General features: G+C 64.3%; 4 protein-coding genes across 4 annotated transcripts; 3 read left to right on the top strand and 1 right to left on the bottom strand.

Annotated features, from left to right (window-relative positions):
* Nucleotides 1-2,418: 2,418 nt before the first annotated feature.
* Nucleotides 2,419-4,101, bottom strand: EMIHUDRAFT_204907 (hypothetical protein; the record flags this gene model as incomplete). The annotated part of the gene is made up of 2 exons (XM_005780254.1): nucleotides 2,419-2,427; nucleotides 3,808-4,101. The coding sequence occupies 2 exons, from the start codon at nucleotides 4,099-4,101 to the stop codon at nucleotides 2,419-2,421; spliced, it is 303 nt and encodes a 100-aa protein (XP_005780311.1).
* A 173-nt stretch (nucleotides 4,102-4,274) lies between these two features.
* EMIHUDRAFT_204906 (hypothetical protein) lies at nucleotides 4,275-5,028 on the top strand (the record flags this gene model as incomplete). Its single annotated transcript, XM_005780253.1, has 4 exons — nucleotides 4,275-4,523; nucleotides 4,615-4,685; nucleotides 4,754-4,829; nucleotides 4,912-5,028. 4 exons carry the CDS (start codon nucleotides 4,275-4,277, stop codon nucleotides 5,026-5,028), a joined length of 513 nt encoding a protein of 170 aa, XP_005780310.1.
* Nucleotides 5,029-5,094: 66 nt separating this feature from the next.
* EMIHUDRAFT_204905 (hypothetical protein) lies at nucleotides 5,095-5,886 on the top strand (the record flags this gene model as incomplete). Its single annotated transcript, XM_005780252.1, has 4 exons — nucleotides 5,095-5,107; nucleotides 5,177-5,272; nucleotides 5,342-5,472; nucleotides 5,617-5,886. 4 exons carry the CDS (start codon nucleotides 5,095-5,097, stop codon nucleotides 5,884-5,886), a joined length of 510 nt encoding a protein of 169 aa, XP_005780309.1.
* Nucleotides 5,887-7,920: 2,034 nt separating this feature from the next.
* EMIHUDRAFT_204902 (hypothetical protein) lies at nucleotides 7,921-12,229 on the top strand (the record flags this gene model as incomplete). The annotated part of the gene is made up of 12 exons (XM_005780251.1): nucleotides 7,921-8,059; nucleotides 8,152-8,405; nucleotides 8,662-8,751; nucleotides 8,937-9,002; nucleotides 9,156-9,263; nucleotides 9,369-9,442; nucleotides 9,605-9,676; nucleotides 9,858-9,909; nucleotides 10,082-10,204; nucleotides 10,696-10,866; nucleotides 11,622-11,771; nucleotides 12,212-12,229. 12 exons carry the CDS (start codon nucleotides 7,921-7,923, stop codon nucleotides 12,227-12,229), a joined length of 1,317 nt encoding a protein of 438 aa, XP_005780308.1.
* Nucleotides 12,230-12,594: the final 365 nt, after the last annotated feature.

Below are 12,594 nucleotides of genomic sequence, written 5' to 3'. Positions count from 1 at the left end.
CGAGCCCAAGGCGAATTCGGCGCGACCTCATCACTCGAATGAACGTTTAATCGGGGCGCTAATAATATCGGGCGCACACTCCGAACAAGGTTCTTTTTCGAACCTTACTAAACAATGAACGCTACCCCAACCTGCTACTAAAAGACTCCCTCCCTCTGCGTGGTGGCGCTCAACCTTGTACGTACTTTTCTCTCTCTCCACCTTGTACTCTCTCTCCAGGTATAATGTAAGGGGTGGTGCGGCCGTGCCGGCCGCCCTCGCAAAGTCAAGAGTACAGAGACACACAGGGAGAGAGGATATCGCCCATGGCAAAAAATATCGCGCAAGCACATGGCAAAAAAAGAATTTCGGGTCATACTGGCCCATCCCTCCCATTGTCTGTTTTCTTTCTTTCTTTCTTGACGGGACTGGCGCGCGAAAAAAAATCTTAACATAACATCAAGGCGGTGGCGGCGTCGTGTGTGTGTGTGTGTGTGTGTGTGTGCGTGTGTGTGTGTGTGTGTGTGTGTGTGTGTGTGTGTGTGTGTGTGTGTGTGTGTGTGTGTGTGTGTGTGTGTGTGTGTGTGTGTGTGTGTGTGTGTGTGTGTGTGTGTGTGTCGTGTGAGTGAGTATTCTTGATACGAAACCACGACGACACACACCAGTCGACTCGCATCGGTTGCCTCCATTAACGGCGGAGCTATTCTCGCGTCCACACCACACCTGGCTCCAACGTGGACACGCCCATAGCTGGGGACACTACTAGGTCACGCATGGCATCAGAAGTTTTGTCTCTGGGCCCCGAAAGGCATCTCTAGCAGTGTCGTTACGCATGCCCCCTCCCATTCCTGGGCGCATGCGCCTCACGTCTCGCCAGAGCATAAGCCCTTGGCGTGTGGCGAGACGAGTTTTTCGCCATGCAGCGAGCAGCAAGCCGCCCGCCGCAAACAGCCGGAGGCATCGCCACGGCACTGGCTGCGCCGCGGTCCCGCACCCGTCGGCGAAGCTCCCCCCGCGGAAGACCGCGCGTAGCGACGCCTTGACGATCGAGATGAGCGCGCTCCAAGCTCGCCCACCTACTGCCCCTGAGAGTTGGTTATTGAGTGGGATCAGCTCCCCCCCTTGGGATCAAAGCTTCCACGACCTCGCACCCAACATCTCAGGCGGGATCAGAAGGGGACTCCACACCGGACACCGCCCGGGCACAGCCCCCCTACCCGTCGGATACACTCACACACACACACACACACGGGTGGCGGCGTCGATACCACGATAGAAAAGGGGCGCCGGAAGGTGAAGGTGAAGGTGCGGTGCCCCCGAGCTCATTTTAAATAGGAAGGTGAACAGCAGCCAGGCTCGGACTGGACACCACCGGCGGTATGGATGGACGCGGGACAGAAGACGACGACACGCGCGAGCGACACACAGACACACAAAAACTCACAAGACACTCGCGGTATGGGTGGACGCGAGACAGGCAGGAGATGACGGCACGTTCGTTGGCGCCACGCACAGACGCAGACAGACAGATTTCCAGAGCACTGCATGGGTGCGTTAACTATCTCACCGGCGCGCTCACGCTCTCCGACGCCGTTCTGTTGAGAAGAGAGTATTGGCGCACGGTACTGCCGTGCATGTGTTTGGTTCTCGTGCACGTATACGGTATTGTCGTGGAACCGAATAGCGAATTCGCTCGCTTGCGACCCAGATAAAGCGGGGTCCAGGAGCAGGACGAAGACGAGGCTATATAAGGCCGCTAGTGCCCGCACGGCAACGGGCAAGCATCGGACGGGACAGACGGGGTACCGTTATAGAGCCAAAAAAAGCGAGAGTCGTCAGCTCGCTTTTTACCCATCTCACAGTAGAGGTGTGTGAAGAAAATACCTTTTAAAGTCGTAATGTTTTTTATTTATTTATTTATTCTAGTCAATACACGGCTCACGGGTGCGGAAGACAGATTCGCGCCTTGTTGTCCTAGTGCCATTTCACTGTGGCACAGCTCGCGTTACAAAACCTTGATTTGACCATTTGCGCCATTTTGTCCCTCTCGGTGCCTTCCAGAGGCAGCTGCGACCCCGCCAAGTGGACGGGGGCACTCGGCAGGTGGCGCGGAGTGCCCCCGTCCACTCGGCGGGGTCGCAGCTGGCTCTGTGCGTCCTGGGGAGGGACAAAATTGTCGCCGCCAGAGACGACTCGACGCCGCTGAGATTGGAGATCAAGCTCTGACAGGTCGCACGTCGCTCCTTTGACGCCGACGTGGCTCACCCGTGCAGATCACATCAGGACACGGTCTCGACGCGCTCGGTACGACGCCTGCGACCCGTCTCGCGGGTCAGGTGGCACGACGCTCATCGCGCCTACCAGCGCGCTGCCGTGCAGGTTGCCACGACGAGGTCGAGCACGCTTCTATACGCTCGCCGAGCCTTCCTTTCCATCCCATTAGGCAGCCTGGGAACGGTGGCGGTCAGAGGCAAAGCCTACGAGGGGTGGTGGAACCACATGTCACGGCTACTGCCGGCTCGACCCCACGATAGCCTCCGAAGGCTGACTTTGCGGCACCATCATCGGACGATGTCGACGAGTTGGGTCGCTCTCGCGGTAGCCAGATGACCTCTCTTTCTAGGAGCATCGGCCATGGACGCAGGGAGCGCGGGGGAGGGCGCTGGAAGCTGAAATGGCACTAGCCAGGGCTTCGTGAAGGATGGATTGAAAAACATTCGTACAAAGAAGAGGCGACGGGAGGAACCGGCAGAGGATGCAGTGACGTGACACACACACACACACACACACACACACACACACACGCACACACACACACACACACACACACACACACACACACACACACACACACACACACATCGCCAAAAGCGGCGGGGGCACGCACGCGCAGCACACAGGAGTCAGGTGCGAAGGACTTGTTCCGCACACTCCACGCCGTGGGGCTAGCACGCAACAGACAACGGCGACTACATAAAGACGGCGAAAGCCTTCACCCGCGCCGTCCCCATCAGCGCCACGTCCTCCCACGCGTTCGTCGCGGGGTCGTACCGCTCCACCGAGCTGAGGGACTCGTCGTCGCCGCTGTAGCCTCCCACCGCGTACAGCTTGCCGTCCAGCACTGCCGCGGCGGAATTAACCCGCGCCGTCGCCATCGGCGCCACCGCCTCCCACGCATCCAACGCTGGGTCGTACCGCTCCACCGAGCTGAGGATGCCGCCGTCGTAGTTGCGGCCTCCCACAGCGTACAGCTTGCCGTCGAGCACAGCCGTGGCGGGAGAGTCCCGCGCTGTCGCCATCGGCGCCACCGCCTCCCACTCGTTCGTCACCGGGTCGTACCCCTCCACCAAGCTGAGGGGGAAGTAACCTTCGTTGCGACCGCCCACAGCGTACAGCCTGTCGTCGAGCACCGCCACGGCGGGAGCAAACCGCTCGACCGCCATCGGCGCCACCGCCTCCCACGCATTCGTCGCAGGGTCGTACCGCTCCACCGAGCTGAGGTAGGCATCGTCGTCGTTGTAGCCTCCCACAGCATAGACCGTGCCGTCGAGCACCGCCACGGCGTGAGCCTCGTGTGGTGTCACCATCGGAGCCACCGCCTCCCATGCTTTCGTCGCCAGGTCGTACCGCTCCACCATTAGTTGCGCCGTCAACCCCATTCTGGCCGCCCGCCGCGTAGAGCTTACCGTCGAGCATCGCCGTGCGGACATAGCTTCGTGCCGACGGCATCGGCGCCACAGCCTCCTCCTCCCACGCGTTTGTGGATGGGTCGTACCGCTCCAGCGAGTTGACAAACTCGTCGTTGCTGCCGTGGCCGCCGATCACAACGAGGCGCGCCCTCTCGCGCTTCTTCAGCGTCTCCTTCCAGCCGCGGCGCCACGCGCGGCACGTCCCCTTGGCGGCGTGCTCCGTGGTCGGCAGCTGGGCGAGGATGTGCGGGGCGAGGTCCGGCGAGAGGAGGACCTCGGAGAGCACCCACTCGGGCTGCTCCACGAGCCGTGCGGCGTGCTCCTCCGCCACGCGCAGCGCGGCGTCGCTCGCGCCCGCCTGCGCCTCGATGATGGCGCACAGCTGCGCTGGCGAGAGGCCCGCGACGCGCGCGCCGATGCGGTGGGAGGCCATTTGGTGCGGCCGGGAGAGCGGCGTCCATTTTTTTCTTTGGTCTGCGCGGCGACCTCTGAGCTCAAGCGGTCGAGCCTTCGAGCAGTGCGGTGGTCGCAGCGCACCGCGCACCGAGTTTGTACTCGAGAGGTCTTCACGGAAGTCCAACTTTGCCGCAAAGTTTTGCTGACATTATGCTCTACACGGTCACGCATGCGTGGGCCGCCGCGCAGTCGTCGGGGATCGACTATTCTGGCGCCGCCCCGGACTGGAACACCATCGCAGTTCAAGAGCGGATCCTGTGGCGGCGACGCGCCAATATCACCGCTGCTGAGCTCCCGCGCTTCACTCCTCGTGGGTTTCAGTCAATGCGGACGCCGCCGCATATCCACGCCAAGCTGCTGCAGCTGTACAATGAGAAGAAGCATTTTCGCGTGAGGGAGGTGCGCCGAGAGGTCGCCTCGCCTGGGGGAGAGAGTGCAAGAGCAAATCAGCGCAAGTATATGTGTCTCACTTGGTACCGGCACGTCGTAGGAGGCGCTGGGCTGCTGGAAATTTAACGCGACCCAGCGAGCTCGCCACCTCGCCATGCTGCGCCAGCTCTGGTTGCGGAGCAATACTAGCCACAGCCTCAGTGGGGTGGCACCGCCCCGACTGCGACCACCCGCGCTAGGTGGGCGTGGAACCCTCGCGGCTGGAACGTCACTTCGTGCACGACTCTCAACTTTTGGGAGGCCGACACTCACCTCGTTCGCGTCCCCAAGGCGCGCGCCGCCACTGCCAGCGATCAAAAGTCTCTTTCCGACCCTTGCCCCTCTCACACCGTTCCAGACGCTCAAGAACTGGGTGATGCGCGAGCTGAAGCCAGTGCTGGAGCGGTGGGCGAAAATTCCACTCGAGCCATCCGTCAGCTACGGCATCCGGATCTACGGACCCGGCGAGATGTAGACGAGACAGCCGGGTGGGAGCGTGCACCCTCTGCAAATCTAATCCACGCCCGTCGGGTGCGTGGCCATGAGCGCTGCTCGTAGCCACGAGCGCTGCTCGGCATGCACTTTGGCCGTCGAACATCTCTCGGCTGTCGCCTTGGACGTAGGTGCGCTGCTCAACACCCACGTCGATCGGCCCGCGACGCACATTGTGAGCGCAATCCTCAACATCGCCAAGCAGGCGCACTCGCCGTGGCCCATCGGTGACCGCTCGGGTGTCGCACGTTGCGCCACGTGGCGCTCGGGCTGTGACGCCTCTATTCCGTGGATAGGCATCCGCAGCCACGACCGCAAGCTATACCGCTACCCGCTCGAACCCGGCCGGATGGTGCTGTATGAGAGCGCGCGGTGCCTGCATGGCAAAGCCCACCGATTCAATGGCACCGAGTACGCAAACCTCTTTGTGCACTTCAAGCCCGCGAACCGCAGCCTCATACGCAGGAAGTACCCCTACACGCACTCGCAGGCGAAATAGCCCGCAGCCCGTGCCGCTGCAGGAATTGTAGGAGGGGGCGGAGCCATAATGACCGTTCCTCACTCTCTCTAGGCCCTGAAGTGGCACCGGCTCGTCGCTCACGACAAGGGGAACGCGAAAGGGCACGGAGGAAGCCAGTTGATGTCCAAGCTTCACCTGCTGACGCGCACAGCGAAGCGCGGCAACGGACCAGCGGAGGCGGCGGGGACATCACCAGCACGGGTGCGTCCACCGCCGGCGCCCGTTGCAGAACGTACCATTCCTGGCGTTGCCCACGGAGCACCGTCGGCGGGCGAGTGGGGTCGCTCGCTCCTGAAGCTGGGTTCCCTCTTCAAGCAGTGATGCGCTCCCGAAGGGAAGGGGGTCGAGGCTGCATGAGGATCTCCAGAGAGCGCGTTGAGCGAGAGTACTAGACCAGACGATCAGATGCCGGTTGCGTACGTCACTAACAGAGGCGAAAAGGGGATTGTGAGGAAACCCCACTCTGTTTCGTAGACTCCACTGCCGAGATGGGACGGGCGAGATGCGGTCTGCTCGAACGCCTGCGCGTTCTTCGCAGACGACGGCTAATGCACCAGGTCCGACACTGACGATTCTCCCGCTCGCGCCTTCCACACAAACCGACCGAGACGTGACACCACAGCCTACACTGCTACACACTCACTGTCCAATGACCGCCATGCACTCGGCAGCCAGCTGGTTGAGCGGCCGCCCCTTGGCGTCAATGCCGAGCTGCTCAGCGGCCTGCTGCACCACGGACGCGATGTTGCCCTCGAGGCCGAGCTGCCGCTTCAGGATGTCGATCTCAATAAGCGGTTGCCCCTCTCCACTCGAGCTCATCACAACCACCTGGCCGACGACGACAGGAGGGTCCGAGCTGGCGTCGGCGGCAGACCCACCGGCAGCGGCAGCCGCCCCGGCAGCCGTGGTTGCGTCGCCCTGTGCGCTCGTCGCGTTATCCTCCAGATGCCGCTGCCCTGCGCCTTCTCCTCAGCAGGGAAGGCTGCCTTGCACGGTGACGTTGCCGCCCCAGTGCACACCGCGGAGCCAACACCCTCTTGCGCCGTCGAGATATCTGGCGAAGCAGAGTCCGACATCCGGGGGCGGCTTGCTTCAACGGCGGGTAGCGGCTTTCACGGCCGCGACGTAGCCACGCCGCGGCGTGCGCCGTAAGTTGCTGCGGCCAGCATTGAACGCCAGCGAAGGACGCACGAGCCCGCCTGCCCCCTCCAGGTCGTCCAGCAACGCACAGACATATGCACACCGCGAGTGCTGACGGCACCGCGAGCGCTGACGGCAAGTCTTGGCGCCGCCGCGCCGCTACATTGGCTCTGAGCGCTGACGGCAAGTCTTGGCGCCGCCGCGCCGCTACATTGGCTCTGGCCCTCTCGCTACTTGTTTTCTGTGCTGCGGCGCGCTTGCCCTCCCACCGCGCCTCGTCGATGGCATGGTGGAAGGAGCCAAATACCGTCACTACGCTGCCGTCGGAGCTGCTGCACATGGGCTGGCTGGGTAGGCTCGCCTCGTACCTCGGCTCGTACGTCGACGTGCTCTCGGCCGAGTGCGGCGCCGAAACAGTCGTGCCCCTCATGCCAAAACAGTCGAAGGCGCCAGCCAAAAGGCCGCGCGCTCCGTTCGGGTTTGTGGTCAGCGGTGGCGGCTTTCGCACCATGACGGCGGGCATTGCGTATGCCCGCGCGCTCTCGATGGCCTTCGAGGCTGCCGGCGGCGCAGCCGGTTGGGACGACATTACGCACCTCGCAGGGAACTCTGGCGGACAGTGGTACACCACGCAGCTCGCTTTCTCGCACCACTTCTTCGTCCAGCTGACAGAGCGAGACGCGGACGGAAACTGGCGCGGCCTTGGCCACTTCTTTGAGCTCTGGGGCATGTCGTATGCGAAGGGCATGTTCACAGGCGGAATACCTCCATTCGACCTCCACAACCGGTGCGCGACCTCTTGGCTGTCGAGCCAGATCTTTGCGGCCATCCTCGGCGCCGTCGCCGCAACACTCGAGCTCGTGCATTTTCCGGCGTACAACTGGCGCAGCTACATCGACCACATGCTCCACTGCAGCATCCCCGGCTACGAGGAGCTCATTCCACACTGGGCGCGGTCGGGCGATCTGAGGCCCAACTAGGCGTATGCATTGCCCATCCAGGGCTATCACCTGGACCCATCAACAGGCGCCTGCGGCGCCGTGGTCACGAGGTGTTGTTCACACCTGGGCAAGCATTCATGCAGCACAGTAGGTAGGTAGGGCGTTTTGGCGCGACTAGGCAGACCCCCTATCTGGGTAGGAGCCGGAACCCAGGGCCACCGAGGCGTCGCTGGCTCCCCCAATTGTGCTCACCGCCTGCTTCACGCGAGCGGCAATGGCGAGCAGCAGCGGCAGCAGCAGCACCGCTACCACCACCTCTGACATTGAGCACCACACGATCCGCTTCTTCCAAGGCGCACGGCCTGACGCAGCCGCAAACTACGAGTTGCTCTCGCACCTTGGCCGCGGCGCCTGTGCGTGCCCGCACCGGCCCGCGCGCTAAGAGAGCTCTCGCGGGCGGGACGCCACGCATCGAGACGCCGCCGCTCCCCTCCCCACCCCGCAGACGGCGAGGTCTGGGCTGCGAAGGACCCCGACGACCACTCGGCCGCCGGCGGTGGCAAGGTGGCAATCAAGAAGATCAACAACGCGTTCTGCCAGGCGACGGAGGCGAAGCGGATCCTGCGCGGGCTGCGGCTCCTCCGTCTCCCGGACACGTCCAAAAAATGTCCCGGACATGTCCCACAGGCGAAGCGGATCCTGCGCGAGCTGCGGATCCTCCGCCACCTCGACCACCCCAACATCATCAAGATCCGCGAGGTGTCGCGGCCGCGCTCCTCCCCTGGCACGGCCTGTCCTCCTCCTCCTCCGCACCGCGCCCCCCTCGCTCTACCCTCCCCTCCTCCCGCGCTCCTCCCCGCTTGCCTCTTAGCATACTCACGGATGGTTCACCGCAGCCGAAACGCACAAGACGAAACGCACAACAAGGTGTCGCGACCGCTGTCCGAGTCCGCAGAGATGGGGAGAGACGGGGAGAGATGGGGAGGTACATCCGGAGCAGGTGCTGCGACCGCAGTCCGAGTCCGCCTTCTCCGACCTGTGGGTCGTCTTTGACTTCGTCGACCTCGACTTGCGCAAGCTGATCGCCTCCCCGCAGACAATCACAGTGAGACCTCGCCGAGACGTCGCCGAGATCTCGCCGAGAGTCCCCCGAGATGTAGTCGAGATCTCGCCGAGATCTCGCCGAGATCTCGCCGAGGGGTGGGAGGCCTCCCTCTTACGACACACACCCAAGCCACTCCGAGGCACACAGCGCAAGCCGCTCCGCCGCCGCGCTGCTGCTGTGTGCAGGTGCCGCACGTTCAGTGGATCTGCCACCAGATGCTGGTCGGGCTGCAGTACCTCCACTCTGCACATGTGTGTGCTGCGCCGCGACCTCACGCCGCCGCCCGAGTCTGAAGTCAAACCACTCACAGCTGTCAGCGAACAACCAGGCTGCTGCACCCGCGAGGAGCTGCAGCCGTCCGAGTCTTTGTTGTCGGTTGCATCAGTCGCTCCCTTGACTTGCAGGTGCTGCACCGAGACCTCAAGCCTGCAAACGTGCTCCTCTCCGAGCGGTGCGAGGTCAAGTTGTGTGACTTTGGGCTGGCGCGTGCTGTGCATGAGGGTCGGGCGACTGTGATCCATCCTGTCTTATTACTGAGTAATCATCAATTAGGCGCGGTGCTGTCGACGAGGGCGACTTTAATCAACCATTATTATTCATGATCAGTTATGAACTAGGCGCGTGTTGTCGACGAGAGTGACTGGGCTCTCAACGAGCAGCGCGAGAGGGCGGCGCCCGCGCTCGCTCGCCGGTGCTCGCTGTAGCGAGAGGCCCGATCTCGGTCAATCTCGGCGTGATCTCGGCGGATCTCGGTCAATCTCGGCGTGATCTCGGCGGATCTCGGTCAATCTCGGAGATTCCATCTCGGCGGATCTCGGCCAATCTCGGCGGATCTCGCTGCCAGGTGCTCCAGCGAGAACCCGCTCGAGCGCAAGCCGCCGCCGCAGATCTCGCGCCAGATGACGTCGCACGTGGTGACGCGCTGGTACCGCGCGCCCGACCTGTCTCCCCCGACTCTCCCCCCGCATCCCCCCGCATCTCCCCCGCATCTCCCCCGCATCTCCCCCGAATCTACCCGAACCTCGCCCCAATGTCCCCGAACCCGAACCTCGCCCCAATCTCCCCCCAATCTCTCCCCAATCTCCCCCCCCCAATCTCCCCCCGAGGTACCGCGCGCCCGAGCTGATTCTGCTGCAGCGGTACACGGCAGCGATCGACGTCTGGTCCTTCGCGTGCATCTTCGCGGAGCTGCTGACGATGCTGCCCGAGGCGAGATCTCCCCATATCTCCCCAGATCTCCCCAGATCTCCCCATCTCCCCGCCAGGCGAGGGTGGACCGCCGCGATCACATCTCTTCAGATCTCCCCAGATCTCCCCATCTCCCCGCCAGGCGAGGGTGGACCGCCGCGACCGGGGCGCCCTCTTCCCCGGCCGCTCCTGCTTGCCTCTCTCCCCCGTGGAGGACGACGCCAACCCCGAGCCGAACCTCGACCAGCTCAACGTCATCTTTTCGGTGCTCGGGACGCCGCAGGGCCCGCTCGGCTGGATCGAGCTGCCAGAGATGCGAGACTACCTGCACTCCCTCTCGCCGCTGCCGCCCACGCCTCTCGCGGAGCTCTACCCGGCCGCGCCCGCCGCCGCGCTCGAGCTGCTCGAGATCACCCGAGATGAGCCGAGATGGCCCGAGATTAGGCCGCGCCCGCCGCCGCGCTCGAGCTGCTCGAGGCGACGCTGCGACCCGAGAGCCTTTCCGTTGTTGAGTACTCGCTGTTGATCGTTGACGGCTGAGTAAGGCGATGCTGCGATTTGAGCCCTTCAAGCGGCTGACCGTCGAGCAGGCGAGAGGCAGCCGAGAGGCAGCCGAGAGACAGCCGAGGCACAGCCGAGAGGCAGCCGAGGCACAGCCGAGAGTGCAGCCGAGAGGCAGCCGACGTATAGCCGAGAGACAGCCGAGGTACAGCTCCGACGTACAGCCGAGAGGTTCGCTTGCACACGGTCGAGCAGGCGCTCGAGCACCGCTTCTTCGAGTCGATGACATACAGGATCGACACGGAGGTCGCCGTGCGGCCCTGCCGAGTGCCGAGGAGTGACGACTCTTTCATCGTCGGCAGGCTCGACACGAAGATCGCCGTGCGGCCAGTCGACGCGGCGACCATCGACTTCGAGCACGCCGAGGTCTCTAGAGAGCCGCCGACCCCGCAAGCTGCACCTCGGATGTACCTCGGATGTACCTCGGATGTACCTCGGCTGCACCTCGGACGCATCTCGGCTGCACCTCGGCTGCATTGCACTTCGGCTGCACTTCGGCTGCACTTCGGCTGCCCCTCGGCTGCACCTCGGCTGCACCTCGGCCGCACCTCGGCCGCACCTCGGCTGCACCTCGGCTGCCCCTCGGCTGCACCTCGGCTGCACCTCGGCTGCCCCTCGGCTGCCCCTCGGCTGCACCCCGGCTGCACCTCGGCTGCCCCTCGGCTGCACCTCGGCTATACCTCGGCTGCACCTCGGCTGCACCTCGGCTGCACCTCGGCTATACCTCGGCTGCACCTCGGCTGCCCCTCGGCTGCACCTCGGCTGCACCTCGGCTGCCCCTCGGCTGCCCCTCGGCTGCACCTCGGCTGCCCCTCGGCTGCCCCTCGGCTGCACCTCGGCTGCACCTCGGCTGCACCTCGGCTGCCCCTCGGCTGCACCTCGGCTGCACCTCGGCTGCACCTCGGCTGCCCCTCGGCTGCACCTCGGCTGCCCCTCGGCTGCCTCTCGGCTGCCCCTCGGCTGCCCCTCGGCTGCACCTCGGCTGCCCCTCGGCTGCACCTCGGCTGCCCCTCGGCTGCCCCTCGGCTGCACCTCGGCTGCCCCTCGGCTGCACCTCGGCTGCCCCTCGGCTGCACCTCGGCTGCCCCACCTCGCAGGTCCAGACCGCCGCCATCCGCAAGCTTGTCCTCGCCGAGATCGCGCACTACACGGCGGTCAACGCGGCGGCGCGCGGAGGGGCGGAGGCTGCGCGCGCGGAGCCGCGGTGGGCAGGCAACGATCTGGAGGGCGGCGACGCGGGCGGAAGCGAGGCTGCGGCCGAGGAGGAGGCGGTGGGCTCCGGCAGCGGCGGAGGAGGCGGCGGTGCTGGCAGCGGTGGCGGCGCCAACGGTGGTGACAGCGGCGGTAGCGATGCCGGCGACAGCGGCGGAGTGAACGGCGGCGTTAACGGTGGAGGCGATGGCAGCGCCCCCTCGAAGTGTGGCGAGGCAGAGGCGGAGGCGGAGGCGGAGGCGATGCTTCCTGCGCCCAAGCGGCGGCGGTTGGCGCGGGGGGAGGCGGCGGCGGACGGCGGCGGCGGCACGGACTAGCAACCGGCCACCGTTGACGGACCCCGCCTAGAGCGCTGTACTCTCCCTGTGGGCGGCGCGATTCGCCGTGCGAGCAATATGGTACGAGTTGATCGGTCCGCCATGAACGGCGCATGCGTCTGACTCGGGCACGAGGGGCCGGGGGCCTCTGCTTTTGATGGAAAGCTGTGTACTGTGACAAGGCTCAAGATACGGCTTAGGGGGGGGCCTCCACAAACTCACGACTCACACGCTTTATTTGGATCGTTCTGTACTATAGCTGCGCTTAGCAGCTGCTGGCTTCAAGAGTAAAGTGCGCGGGCGTGGTGGCCCTGCAATACTGCTCCTCTCTTGCTGCGCATACAGTAATAGGCGTGACGTCTGATAGACCTTGACCGTCTAACCCTATACGCACTGTGTCCACACTGCGCACTCGCTGCGGCCCCGCGAGGCGCTAGTTGTGTGTGTTGCTGTGCCGACTCGGAGCACAGCTAACAGCTATCCCAGCTTGCAGCTACCTACGCGCCTCCCTCGCATGCACCCTCCCACCCTTCGAGTCACTCGACATGCGTCTGGACCTGCTGCT

Source organism: Emiliania huxleyi, assembly GCF_000372725.1.
Source record: "Emiliania huxleyi CCMP1516 unplaced genomic scaffold EMIHUscaffold_22, whole genome shotgun sequence".
In the NCBI taxonomy this organism is placed as follows: Eukaryota; Haptophyta; order Isochrysidales; family Noelaerhabdaceae; genus Emiliania; species Emiliania huxleyi.
Note: the sequence above shows the minus strand (reverse complement) of the source record. Positions and strands in the feature narration are given on the sequence as shown.